The 15,620-nt window shown below is 36.7% G+C and overlaps 1 protein-coding gene across 5 annotated transcripts in view; it reads right to left on the bottom strand.

Moving 5' to 3' along the window:
* The window catches only part of LOC125240622, an 80,846-nt gene that overhangs the window by 41,648 nt on the left and 23,578 nt on the right, over nt 1-15,620 (bottom strand). The window contains exon 15 of one of the 5 annotated variants that reach the window (XM_048148594.1): nt 12,298-12,439. The exons of the other annotated variants lie outside the window; for them this stretch is intronic. Within the exon in view, the coding sequence (XP_048004551.1) occupies nt 12,397-12,439 (43 nt within the window). The 3' untranslated portion in view covers nt 12,298-12,396. Of the gene's footprint in view, nt 1-12,297; nt 12,440-15,620 lie in introns of those variants that run through there. 5 annotated transcript variants of the gene reach the window in all.

Genomic DNA, 15,620 nt, shown 5'->3' with positions numbered 1-15,620 from the left:
CAGCAATGTCAAGATTCCAAATCGGTCATTAATTTTCAAATCAGCACCTCCGGAAACCTATTTGACGACACCCATGATGACTTTTGTGTCAAAGTGACAGTCAGCAATGTTAGATTCCACATTGGTCATTATTTTTGGAATCAGCACCCCCTAAAACCTATTTTACGACACCCATGATGACTTTTGTGTCAAAGTGGCAGTCAGCAATGTTAGATTCCACATTGGTCATTATTTTTGGAATCAGCACCCCCTAAAACCAATTTTACGACACCCATGACGACTTTTGTGTCAAAGTGACAGTCAGCAATGTCAGATTCCATATTGTTCATTAATTTTGGAATCAGTACCCCCGCAAACCTATTTGACGACACCCATGACGACTTTTGTGTCAAAGTGACAGTCAGCAATGTCAGATTCCACATTGGTCATTAATTCTGGAATCAGCACCCCCTAAAACCTATTTTACGACACCCATGATGACTTTTGTGTCAAAGTGACAGTCAGCAATGTCAGATTCCAAATCGGTCATTAATTTTTAAATCAGCACACCCGAAAACCTATACTCGTGGTATATGCACTTGAAATGTGAAAGTGAAAATGCTAGAATGACATGTAAACCACGAAGTTGTATAGTCATATTGTTCATTGGTATTGGTGACCACCATCTGGCTCCATCATCAGACCCTGAGCACCATCTTGAAGTAATTAGAATTGTATTTGTCTTATTTTATCATCATATTAATATATACGAGTACTTTACTCTAATACTTATCATATAACAAAAGCAAATATTTGGGATGGGATCTACTTTTATAATTATTACTTTAATTTTTTAAATAAATTTTAACATAATTGATATTATTTCGCGCTATATTCTCGTATTTTCGTACAAAATAATGTTTATTAGAAACCAAAAGTTTATATCGAGATAGTAGATTGTGGTTGTTATCAAAATTCCATAGAAAGGATCAAGATTGTTTTGTCCATTATTGTAGTGCGAGCGAGTGATAAGACGTGCTAGAAAGGGTCGGCATATTGGGCTCGCGCGGCGGGTAAAATACCTAATTTCGCCCGACGCCGAAATGTTATAACGCTCTTAACTGAGTAACGTAATGCTTTAAAAACTCAAGTGGACTTTTTTTATCTAAGGAGTCATTTCGATAAAATATTATATTTAGCGAGGGTATTAAAAGTTGTGTTTTATATCTCAACTTAATAAATAGAAAATCAAAATGACAATAAAAATATCAATAGGTTCTCTAAGATAAAATTGATACCTTCGGCTCTCCATTCTTGCTCGGTCAATAAAAAATACGAAATTTATATCCAAAAAAATACAAAAAGTTAATAGAATCCTGGGAATCGAACGCACCTTCACGGCGTGACAGACGACTGTACACCAACGACGCCATTACATAACACGCTGTTCCCGACGAAATTGGGCTATACATATATTAATTAATTAAATATAAATAATAATGTCAAATCCATACTAATATTACAAATGGGAAATGGTGTGTGTCTGTTTGTTTGTCCGTCTTTCACGGCAAAACCGGAGCGACGAATTGACGTGATTATTTAAGGGGATTTAGTTGAAGGGATGGAGAGTGACATAGGCTACTTTTTGTCTCTTTCTTACGTGAGCGAAGCCGCGGTCAAAAGCTAGTTTATCAAAAGCGGTATAAAGCTGTATAAAGCGGTATAAAGCTGGTTACTCTATAATCTGAAGTGGAAGAATTCGTTGTTTCACCAAAGATAATGTGTGTTTGTTTGTTTGTCCGTCTTTCACGGCCAAACGGAGCGACGGATTGACATGTTTTTTAAGTGGAGATAGTTGAAGGGATGGAGAGTGACATATGCTACTTTTGTCTCTTTCTAACGCAAGCGAAGCCGCGGGCAAAAGCTAGTACAGCACGGGTAGCATGGTCGCGCGATAGACGATAAAATATCAGGCCGTCCCTGTCGCACTATTAGTAAGTGCGATTATAGGGACGGCCAGATGTTTTATCATTTATCGCGCGACCATAATTGCCTGCCTGGACCAGATTATATTGATGATAATTATTATTTGTAACCATTTAGTTAATATTGTCTTCAGTTACCGCGATAGTTACTCATGAAATAAAAACTATGAAAACGGATTGAATCGCGTATAATGAGTTTAAAATTCATCCCAATGTTTCAAACACTTTACAGCGTTCGTGGTCAACGGGTGACTGAGGAAAAATTACAATGTGCAAAAGCTACCCATATTCTTGTATATAACCATTTAGTTGTTGAAGAAAAACATTCACACAACAATAACATAGGTCAACCAGCTCAGTAAATGCAATACTTTACTAATATTATGCCCACACTATGACCTATGTATAATGTATTATACCAGACGTGTAATATTTTATTTTATCAACAAAGGCATAATAAAGGATTGTATTGTATTTTTGTATGAAAATAAAAAATAGGAAAGCAATATAGTAATAGTCAAATATTCCATTAAAAAAATAAAAAATACTTAATAAATCCATAAAAGTTCAAATGATTAAAAAAAACTTCGGATTCGAACCCACGATCCTCTGCATCATAGTCAGTCGTTTGACCGAGATGCCATTTCGATTTACATTAGCAGTGTCGAAATACACGATATGTATCTTTGTTGACAAAATGCGTCATTATTTCTGAGTCTGCTTGAGTTAACTAAGCCAATATCTTTAAATAATTACTTGTCAAGAGCCAAATGTCACTGATGACAATGTCAACTAAAAATGCGCGAAATATGACGGCTCTGTGTCTGTACACAAAATTTGGCACGCACATTTACGTAAAATTAATAAAAAATTCACAAGGATTTGTCCATGATTTCTGTATGAAACAATGTATTTCATTCACTACCGCGACGACGGATAATGTATAGTAGATGTATGCGCATATTTTTATTTAGTTGTAGTGTGCGGTGACTAAATAAATGGTAGATGTTTTTTGTATGGAAAGCGAGCCACCTTAAGTTTATTTATGTAAAATTTCAGATGAAAAAATGACCAATGACGACAACAGTGATATCGAAATGTGCAATAATACACCGCCAGAGATCCAGGACTCCGCAAGGATCGAGACCAATAATTTGCTGCCACAAAAAATAACGAACACAATATGAGAAGGTGTAAAAATATCATGGACTGGAAAGCAACTATAAATAAACACAACAACATTATCTGAAAACATATTATTGGCATATTTCGAGGAATTGTTGAAAAGCACTACGAGTATAAATGTGTCGCTTAATTTCAAACATGGGTAAATCCATTCTGCTTTAAGGTTGAATAGGTATATAAAAAATATAATATTGATCTAAAAGATAATAAACCTTATAGCAGAATGGATTTACCCAAGTTTGAAGTTAAGCCACACAAATAAGAGTATAAAACATGAAGCGGATATACCGAAATATTACAATTTTTACACTGCATTAAACAAAGTATTATTTGTATGTCTGTTACAAATTCTCGGGACCATGGGGTCCCGGGCATTTGGAAGGCGTGCGTGGGGCCGAAGCCAACACGTAGAGGCCCCTTGTTAGTCGAAAAGTAATATATTTTTTGCCACTAATAAGCTTTATTTGTATTTAATTTAAACTATTTTTATAAGAATTTTAGTGTTATTTTTACGTCTTCATTTTCCATATTTCAAGTGACATAAATGTTTAATTTTATAACCCAATAAAATTATTCATTTTCATGTTTCTGAAAATGTACCATGTAGAAATTACAATATTCAAGAGAAAAAAAACTACGAATAGCCCTCGTTTTACCCATCTTGGATTATGCTGATGTGACTTACAGTAATCTCACCCACGCTTCTCCGTCTAACATTCCCGATTTCCCGTGTGGCGAGTTGATGACTGTACATATTATTCATGTTATTATTATCCAAACCTTGTAAACCGTGTAAGCTCGGCCACACATGCGCGTTTTAATAGCGTAGCCGGAGCGGTAGCGGAGCGTCAGCGGAGCGCAACGATAGCGGTGCCCCGGACGAACGCTGGCGTTGCGCCCATCGGACGCCGGCGGGAACTAACGAGCGCGGATTGCGAGCGGAATGCGCGCGGATTGCGAGCGGAACGCCAGCGTTCCAACGGCGCACCGCTGTCATTGCACTACGCTATCAAAACGCTTTATGTGTGGCGGAGGCTTTATTGTAACCACTCTCCGGTTCTGTAATTTGGTATAGAATGGAGCGGATCCGACAATGTATTCGGAAAATAAAATTAAGGCTTTAATCAGGCTCGTTAGAGAAATTTGGTACCCCTGGTATATTTATTTGATACATACGGAAAAAGTAGAGTCAGTTATAAAATTGTATAATAGTATTTTAAAACAATCATGAATAGATACAGAGCTTTTCAGTCAAGTACCATGTTTAGGCCACGGAGCTTGCTGAGTAGCCTAAATAATAGTACGGTACGAGAGTGAAAAACTTAATTATATCCCTAGTATACAATACTTTTTCTATGAGTCATCATCTTCATCATCAATGTACGAAGTTACGAACAATATCATCATTCAACTTAAAATTAATGTTAATAGCGTCGTTCACCGTTGTATCAACATCGAATTTCCTAGCAACCAATTGTTTGTAATAACTAAAGATCGTTATAGGTAGTTTCAACTCAGTTGAGGCCACGCACACTATAACACTGTCATGTAAAGACAACGAGATTTTGAAATTAGTGTTCTTACCGTGTACCGACTGCAGATTCAACAGTGAATTGCAAGAAAGACCAAAAAGTTTCTATTAACTATTTTGTTAAGAATTACGTCTATAGAACAATTTTCAAACAAAACAGAAAATAAAATATCTCGTATGTGATTAATTAATTGTCAGATTATGATTGTAACCATTGAGGTATATGTACTACGTACTAGAGGCGACGTTGCTAAGAGAATTTTTACACAACGCACTGCGGTCCACTGGACCGCAACGTTGTCAGTCCTTACCGGGTCCTTGCGGTGCAGTGACGTGCCGTGATGCATTTACTTTCCACGTGAATAATGCCTTCTTGTGTGTTTAAAAATTGTACTAATCACTCGAGGAAATCAAATAAAAGCCAAGGTGTGACATTTCATCGGTAAATTAAACAAAAAACTCGTCTATAATATTTTAAGATTGAATATTCTACAAACTCGCGAGCGGGCGCGACACTGCCGCCATTTTGGTGACGCAATCATAGACTATAAAAAGTTAACCGCGCAGATGTGCCATTTACACTGTTCCTACTACATATGTAATGTGTTTCATCTCTAATAGAGTTGCGAAATATAAATATTTCTATTTGGAAAATTAATAAGTAACTACTTACTATTTCAATAATTATGTTACTAAAATATTAAAAAAAATATATTTTTTTAATATATATAGTTAATAGTTTTTGAGTAAAATTGTATTTTTAGCACGCTCACTTTTTGCAGTTTTCTTCGGCCTGGTCATGAAAAAATGGAACAATTTATACGCTTTGTCCAAAAAAATCGTGCTGAGGAAACTTGGTTACCAACTGACCACACATATATATGTTCATTGTGTATTTTAAAGAAGAAGATAAATACAGCACATTTATTTTGTATTAATTTATTGTTTAAGTTGTAAATAAATAAATAAGTTTGACTAGAATATCCGTATTTAACTATAATGTAAAATTCCCGTTAGGCAGAATATAATAATGTGTCACATCTGGTGGTAGACCTACTCTACGCGTAAATAACCGCTCCCCGCACCCCGCGCATTTGTCAGCATGTGCAGTGTTTTTGCTTGGCAACGTCGCCTCTAGTACGTAGTACATATACCTCAATGATTGTAACATTAATCGTAGAAATCAAAGATAATATGTAATAGATTGCCTTATTTTATCATCGTAGCTGTTAAAATGGTGTTTACCTATTTTTTCATTACTTATTAACAGACATAGAAGTCGCGGTAGCAATAACGTCAATTATAGGTAGTTTCAACTCAGTTGAGGCCACGCACACTATAACACTGTCATGTAAAGACAACGAGATTTTGAAATTAGTGTTCTTACCGTGTACCGACTGCAGATTCAACAGTGAATTGCAAGAAATACCAAAAAGTTTCTATTAACTATTTTGTTAAGAATTACGTCTATAGAACAATTTTCAAACAAAACAGAAAATAAAATATCTCGTATGTGATTAATTAATTGTCAGATTATGATTGTAACATTAATCGTAGAAATCAAAGATAATATGTAATAGATTGCCTTATTTTATCATCGTAGCTGTTAAAATGGTGTTTACCTATTTTTTCATTACTTATTAGCAGACATAGAAGTCGCGGTAGCAATAACGTCAATTAACATAGGGACATCCTTCCGATATAAAATATATCGATAGCTGAATACTTATTTGGAAGTGAAATTTCATAATGAGCTATAAAGTTCACCGGATAATACCATTACTGCTTTTAATACCATTAATGATAAGTATATCAATAAATAATAATGTTTTTCAAAAATATATTAATTGGTTTTTTTACATTCACTCACTCATTTCATTCATTCATTTTTTTGCAATCAGTACTAATCTTCATTTAGCTGTGTGTGTTATCATTCACTTCAACCTCCGTGGAATTACCTATAACATAGGGACATCCTTCCGATATAAAATATATCGATAGCTGAATACTTATTTGGAAGTGAAATTTCATAATGAGCTATAAAGTTCACCGGATAATACCATTACTGCTTTTAATACCATTAATGATAAGTATATCAATAAATAATAATGTTTTTCAAAAATATATTAATTGGTTTTTTTACATTCACTCACTCATTTCATTCATTCATTTTTTTGCAATCAGTACTAATCTTCATTTAGCTGTGTGTGTTATCATTCACTTCAACCTCCGTGGAATTACCTATATCAAGGTGCACTTTTCGTGGCAAATGGTACGGTTGGCAAAAAAAAAACAAATACATTTAAAAATTCACTTTGTTCTTAAGTACAAAATAAATACTTAACTTCTTAGGATTACACCTCTACGGTACAAAGCCTTTTCGGATCAACTATATATTTTTAAAACAATATACGTCAAATTATGTCATAAAAATACATTACGCAAAGTGTATATTATTTTAATCCAAATAATCAAATGCACTCTAGATATGACTATCTAGAATTGTCATTCAAGTAGTTCAAGTCAAAAGTATTTGGTTGGTAAGAAAGTAATGAGCGATCGATTGAATTCCACATAAAATTTTTGAGAGAGTTCTAGAATCTTCTATGGTCGAAAGTATATAAAGGGCGAGTCGCACAGTTTCTCGTCAGTCATTCACTAGCTGTCGCCGAGCTAATATAAGGAAGAAAATGGACGAATTAAAAGTGCATGTAAGGCATTGCTTACTATATGAATTTCAGTCTGGCCATTCAGCCGCCGAAGCAGTGCGTAATATATGTCAGCGTGTTGCTCCTGAAGTTGTGTCTGAGGCCACGGCGAAACGATGGTTCCAGCGGTTTCGTAGTGGCGACTTTTCATTATCAGGTCAACCTAAGTCTGGTCGACCGGTGAAGATTGATGTAGCCAAATTAAAAACCTTAATTGAAGGAGATCCGAGGCTAACGAGTCGTACTCTTGCTACCGAGTTAGGCTGCTCTCATGTCACCATAGAAACACATTTACACGAGTTGGGAAAAAACTACAAATACAGTGTTTGGATACGGCACGAACTTGATAGAGATCAACTAAACCGCCGTGCCGATATCTGCATACAACTTCTGTCTTTTCGCCGCACATTTAACTGGTTGGACCATCTTATCACTGGAGATGAAAAATGGGTCTTATATATAAATCACACACGCAAACGTCAGTGGCTAGCTCCAAACGAAAAAGGAATAGAGGCACCAAAAACAGAGCCTCACCCGAAAAAAGTTATGCTGTCCGTTTGGTGGGATATTTATGGTATTATTCACTGGGAACTCCTACCAAGTGGAATGACTGTTACCGCATCAGTATACTGTAATCAGCTTGAAAATTTAAACCAAAAAATCTGTCAGAATCGTCCACAGCATGCTAAAGTTTTTTTCTTACACGACAATGCTCGCCCACACATTGCAAAAGTGACTCGGCTAAAGCTATTGGAGCTAGGTTGGAAAGTGATACCTCATCCACCGTACTCTCCAGACTTGGCACCTACGGATTACGCATTGTTCAGATCGCTAAGCAATGCCTTGAATGAAAAAAAGTTCGATGATCAAGCCCATCTACGACAGTACATAGCTGAGTTTTTTGAATCTAAACCTAAGAACTTCTTCGCCGATGCTATTCATTCTTTACCAGAACGATGGAGACAAGTAGTAGATAACGAAGGCCGTTATATTTTTGATAAATGATTAAAATAATAAATTAAATAAAAATTACAATATTGGTTATGATTCGCTCATTACTTTCTTACCAACCCAATAGTAACATGTTGAACAAATTTTAGTTATTTATTCAATGTAATTTAGATATTTAAGCAATTATAAACATGTATTATTATTATTACTGCTCAGCAGTTATCATATGAACCTATAGACAAATAGACTTTCTTATTATTACTCAAATGAAGTTAATTTGGATACCGCTGACAATAATCTAATTGACAGATTTAAGTGCTGGTATAGAAAAAGAATATACCCGAATCGTCGCGTACCACACCATGAAACTTTCTCAGACAACAGACACCCACCGACAGCTTCGGGAAAAAGGACTTGAAAAGGCTCATAAGGAAAGAGTTTTAAATATTTATGAGAATCGAGAAATAGAGAATCGATTTATCAATTTGATTACAGAAGACCCCACTTTATCGGCAAGAGCAGTGGCGAGAATAGTAAATGTTAATTTTACTACAGGCTTGTATTAAAAGTGTGGAAACGGTACGGGCTGCATCCTTACCGCACAACTTACCGACAATGTCGGGCTAGCAAGAGTTGCATTTTGCCAGAGAGTAAATCAAAAACTAATAGAAGACCCAGGATTTTTGAACAAAATATTATGTCAGATGAGTCGCTGTTTACGCGGGACGGAGTTTTTAATACCCATAATCAACATGGAAAGTGGCTAGAAGAAAATCCCCATGCAAAGGGGGAAAATTCCTACCAACACAAATTTTCAATGAACTTGTGGGCTGGGATTATTGGGAATAAATTGATAGGTCCCGTCATATTTCCAAATAAACTAAATTCAAAAAATTATTAATTATTTCTTAATAATGAATTAAATGACTGGCGCTAGGCCGGGAAAACGCTAGGTTGAAGAAGAATGAATTAAATGACTTGCTAGAAAACGTGGATTTGGAAACCCGAAGAAATATGTGATTTCAGCACAGCCCACTTCGGCCTCAGAGTTCGTGATTGGCTGGATGAAAGCTACCCTGGATGATGGATTGGCCGCGGAAGCAACGTTCTAGCTTGGTCCGGTCGGTCACCCGACTTGACCCCGCTTGATTATTTTCTTTGGAGAACTCTAAAAGATAAGGTGCTAATTGTTACTAAGAATTCGAACAGCTTCCGAAGAAATAAAGAACAATTTTTTAAACTTAAATAATAAAATCCGTTTAAGGATCCATCTTTGTGTTGAAAACGGTGGTACACACTTTGAATTCATTAGCATTAACATTCGTTTTTTAACGGGTGATAACAAAAAAATGAGAATACATTTAACAGGTATTTAAAGAAAACTTTTTACATTTTATTAAAAAAAAATGTTATATATGTCGAATATACACCGTGTTTCACTTAACACTAAAAACCTGAAAATCGTTTGTTCAGAATCGAGAGTAGAATCGATTGAGCTATATCTTGATGGGGGTAATATTTTTTTTTTATATTTGCATTTTTAGTTATTTTTTGCATGCCCAGTCTACAAATTCTTAATACAACTTTGTGCATTTCACATTGCTAGAGGTTGTATACCTTTTTCAGTATTGAGAAGTATTTTGGTAATAATGACTGGTTACTTGGATGATTATTTTTTCCGCTACAAGCTTGACGTTGTTTGTCAGTTCAACTCATTTGAAGTTTGTTCATTGCGTTTATAATTAATTCAATTATCATGGCAATTAGATACACAAATGTGCAATATTGTGAAATGGTGAGAACGCTAGCACTTAACGCTAACAACTTAGCGGTAAGGCGTTATCATGAGGAGTTTGGCGTCGCCGTGTCGAATGCCACCATGGCCGCAGCTACTCAACAGCTTCGAGACTACGGTTCTTTTCGACCACCTATGCCAGAGAAAGACAAGCTGAAGTGGACCCTGCTTTCGAGGAGGCCGTTTTAGAGCATTTTCGCGTTAATCCGACGGCTAGCACACGACAAGCTGGTCGTCGGTTTCACTGCAGTCACAAGGCTATTTGGAAAATTTTGAGAGACGACTATCAACATCCTTTTCACTATCGTCTGTGTCAAGAGTTAAACCCCCAAGATTATGCGCCCCGTGTTGAATTTTGCGAGTGGTTCCTCGAAGACTGCAACAGAAACATCCTGTGGACCGATGAGTGTACCTTCACGAGGCAAGGCCTTTTTAACCAGCATAACAGGCACATGTGGGCACACGAAAATCCTCATCTTGCCGAAGAAGACTCATTCCAACACCGATTTTCTACGTATGGGCAGGAATAATAGGGCCATACATTCTCGGTCCGGTATTTTTGCCCCGTCTGAAGTCTGAACGGAGAAATTTACCTGGATTTTCTGACGATCACCCTCAATGACTTACTTGAAGACGTTCCCTTGCAGTTTGTACGTCAAATGTATTACCAGCACGATGGTGCTCCTGCACCAGTATTTTTTATGTAATGTTTATGTACATAATTGGTTATTCGTGTAAATATTTATGAATTGTAAAAGTTGCTTTTTATTTTCTTGCCTTAATACACCAACTTACAGAAGGCTACTTGGCCGTATGTTGACAGTTGGCGCCAACTTTGGCTGGCCAACCGAATGGTGACGGTTTATAAACCAAGATTCTTTGATGTGTGGACACCACTCCACACATTAAAGGATCTTGGCGCACATGACCAACTGTGTTCACACGTTGGCGCTTTGTTTAGTTTGTCATGATTCGCCAGATAATGTAAGATTGAAAGATTTATGAAAATAATACGTTATTCTATGCAAATTATAGGGTTGATTAAAAAAAAATAAGTATCCTTTCAAATACTTTGTGATACTTATGCACGTTAGTGTTTTTTAGGTAATTAATTAAATATGTTTCGAAAATTCATAATTTTTCAGATGACTTGATTTTATTAGTTATACGAGTTTATTATTGGCAACGAAAATTACCTAAGCTATTCCATTCCACGTCCATCTTTTATGAAGAGCCAATGCAAAATGATTGGTTCACCAATGTGTAAACAGCGACACTTTGGATTCGTTATCTTGGCCCAGGGGGCTGGCCCACGCCCCACAATCTTGGGCTAATGTGTACAGCTACACAGCGGCCTTTGCAGATATGATATAACAACAACAAGAGTGTGCGTAGCCGGTTACACAAACGCTCACGATAGTATCTCTTTCGTGGCTATCTATCTCTATCGCTCTTGCATATTGGCGCGACGGAGCCAGACTACATTTCTGCGGCGTTTCGCGTCGCAGTTAAACAACAACTTTGCCCCCTTGTAAAACAAATAACTATTATTTATGACACAATGTTATTGTTAGTATATTTTTTCCTAACGAGTGATATCCAGTACCTAAAAAACGACGTTAAATGTGTTATGAGCATATTATGCCGCGCGGGCCTCGCCTAGGTAATCAGTATAGCACAACTTGAACCCTGAAGAGGCACTGCAAATACATATACCTAACTAAAATTATCATTGGCTTCGTGCGAAGTGCATGGAGGGGGTAAGCAAAGCGATCGCCGTCAAAATCGACACTAAAAATGGCTTGTCATCTATCAAAACTCATAACAATATAATACTATGTGTAATGTTTGAAATGGGGCACCAATGTTGTTTCGATGTTAATTGTAAAAAGAATGGCATAAATAGTCGTTGCACGTTCTATGCGTTTCCTAGAGCACACTGGAAATTGGATTAAAGAAATAAATGGATAGCTGCCGTGAAAAGAAAACGAAAGTGATATGTCAAAACAAAACATTATAATAAATTATATTTAAGCTTCATACGCTGTTAGTATTTTTCCTGCCGTAAAAGATTATGCTTAAAGATTCAGGCCTGTCCTGGGAATAGGCCCGTGTCAAAAATTTCTGCGGCCGCGGACATGACTAGGTAGTAGGTACTTACGTTTAGACTTGTTGTATATGGCATTAACGGGACGGAGGTTTAGCGAATATATCACACACTCGTAGAACTTCTACCATTACTCCTATGTTCTTCAAGATTCCTTATATGCCCTGCCAGCACCAATTTATTGCCTCTTTCTGTGGTCTGGGGTTGGAAGTTTATACCGTGAGTAATGCTATGAAAACTGATTTTTATTATTATATCCATGTCTTTATAATCTATCTATCCATTACATATATCTATTACACTTGAAATAGTAGCTCTTGTTATTCGATTTATTTAAAATTAACGAAAAATCGTTAAAATATATATTTGTTTACATGTCATTTTTTGACAACTGCCACTCGAAGTTCACATGGTAGATGGCGTACTTGCCGTGCACGTAGCCAATAGGTTGATCTGGCGAGGTAGTGGTAGAGCACTTTGGACATTCCTCGGACTTCGCCCTACAGCAAGCATATATCGACATAGGGGTTTTAGCGAGTAAACCACTGGTCTCATCAGGATAGGGAGTCCCACATAATTATCCCTGGGTAGTATGAGTAATGTATTTCCCCCTTAACCCTTACATTCACTTTTTAATCATTTGTATTTTCTTTATTTTATGTTCATCATTATCATCATTTAGCCGTTAACCGCCCACTGCTGAACATAGGCCTCCCTTCATGTACGCCACTTATCCCAGTCCTGAGCTAGTCTCACCCAGAGGTGCCCCGCAGCACATAGGGGTATTTCACTAAAAAGCTGGCCATTAGTCGAATGTATCAACACGTAGAACCCAGGAAAAGAGTAGCTGAACTCGTTAGTCATATACTTCATAGATACTAGAACAATATTTTTTATCGCTGCGTGCGGTGGGTACTTGTTAAATCGGTGTCATTTAACCGCTCTTGCTAAACACATCTACGAAAGCAGAATTCGATAACAAGTACCTATTATAATGCGTTGTTTAGACAACAAATAAGTTGATATTTTAAAATGTCTGTTCAGGAAAAGGATTCACCAGGTATGGCAGGTATATTAAATTTAGTTTAAATATTATTTTCTTATTATGGCTTATATACATTTAATATCAAGTTTCAGTAATTACTCGTACTCTCTTGCACTATTAATTTACGAATTTGACTGGAAGTCAAAAGGCCGAAAGTTGTTCTTCTTCTTATTCAATAGGACATTTAATTCTCTAGCAATTTTATATAAAATTAGAGTGCCCAGAAGTGCCCATTAATTTGCTAAGCCATATTACCAAACAAAGCGATACTGCCGTATTACCCATTCATCGGGGTTTTGCGGCCGGAAAAAAAAATCTGAATATTGTGTTCAGTTACCGAGATAGTTACTCATGAAATAAAACTATGGAAACGGATTATACGCTATATAACAATTTGTGTTTCCATAGTTTTAGTTCATTAATATTTTATGATTTATTATCATCGCAGGTCCTTCTGGGTAGTGACCAGAGAATATATTTTTTGTATGATCAAAGACTGTGACGAACCCGATTTTCTACAAAAACTTGATACAGTAATGACTAAAATTACGAATTCTGCCACATTCCCACAAGGCCAGAAAGATAAGTTTCTCCTCAAATTTGCGAATGTGACCTGGGAGTTTAAGACTAGGTGGCAAAGGTCTAAAAGAGAAGAAAAAATAAGTTCTTGATGAACAATAAATAATGGTTAATTTTGGAAATACCGGTCGCTCGTAACACTGTTGCTGGTCGTCCAGAAAGGAATTTTCCCAACATCACAGAGATCGATCTTAACTTGATACAGAAGTTTGCAACAATATTCGAAGTAATATCGAGTGGCCAAAAATATATATTTAAATAAATTTGGGACGAATTGCGACGACACGGCAAAGCTCTATGTCCAATTGTATCCTTGGAAGCCAATGACCCCAACCGTGCACAAAATTTTAATGCATGGTCTTGTTGTAATAAAAACATGCCCTTCTTCTTCCTATAGGAAATTTGTCTGAAGAGGCATCCGCGGCTAGAAATAAGCACTTCGAGAATTTAGGAGGAGCTTTTCACGGAAATTCTCGAGGAAACAGTGCAATATAGACGTCTTAAATCGGCTGCTACTTACGTCAGATCCGTTTTTGAGTAGCCTAAGCCTCTAAAATCAGCGAAACCACTTAGCCCTGCTGATATGATGCTTGGCCCAAACATAGTCAGATGATTTGTCATCAGGTTCAGGAGATGACAGTGATGAAGGGTCGTCTGATTGATCAGATAGTAGCTGTTTATCAAATAATCATGAATCATAACTTGAAGAATGTTTTGTTCCACAATTGACCGGTACATAAGCGATACAACACTAGGTACATCAATCGGCAAATTAAAATAGCATAGGTATTTGGATTGACACAATAGAACTACATATAGATATGTATATGTATAAATAATTTTGGCCAGATTTTTTAGTGAAATACACCTAATCCTATGTGCGCAGTTTTTCGAATGTCGTCCAGCGTCCTGGGTGGCTAGCCGAATGGCACAATCGCTCACGAAACGCTCACGAAACGAAGCGCTAGTAGATATCTATCTCTATCGCGCTTGCGTATTGGCGCGACAGAGCCAGCGGCGTATCGCTTTCGTTTGGCGTCGGAGAAATGCCATTCGGCTACGGGGCCAGGCAACCACTCACACTTAACCCATTCGCTGTGCCTGCTTAGCATTAAAAATTTACGTCTTTGTCATAAGACTTCCCGTGACCCTATGGAGATAAAATCACATTATTTTACCACGTTACGTAAGTGACATTTAATATTATGCACAAAACGCGAGAGTTCAAGTATTCCATTATATTATAGCATATTGTACCATATTAAGGCCTTTTTAAATCCTAGTCTGACAGCTGTTAAAGTTCAAATTTGAACTTATGTGCTTTTCCATAGCAAAAAAGCCCTTATGCTTACTGCAGAAGGACGTTTTAGGTATGAATCACCACATATAATATTCTACATGACATATCATAAGCAGACATCGGGGTTTTGGTTGCAACTCGGGCAGAATTGCCTACCTACATTTTATTATATAATAGTTTATTACATTATATAAGAATATTACCCACACTCAAATAGAAATGTCTACTGTTTTTAGTCAAATTAGCTTCTTTTTAATAACTGTGTTTTTAGTAACTAGGTTGGCAATGCGCACGTGACACTCCTTGAGTTGCAGGCGTCCATAGGTTACGTTTCCATCAGGCGGAACGATGCTTGCTTGCCACCGACGTAGTATATAAAAAAAAACTGTAAAATCGAACTTGAATGGTTTGCTAATATGGAATTAATATGAAATCGAGTTTAGTGGCGTCACGAT

Source organism: Leguminivora glycinivorella, chromosome Z, assembly GCF_023078275.1.
Source record: "Leguminivora glycinivorella isolate SPB_JAAS2020 chromosome Z, LegGlyc_1.1, whole genome shotgun sequence".
Classification (NCBI taxonomy): Eukaryota; Metazoa; Arthropoda; class Insecta; order Lepidoptera; family Tortricidae; genus Leguminivora; species Leguminivora glycinivorella.
The sequence above is the reverse complement of the archived record's forward strand: the minus strand, read 5'-3'. Positions and strand labels throughout refer to the sequence as shown.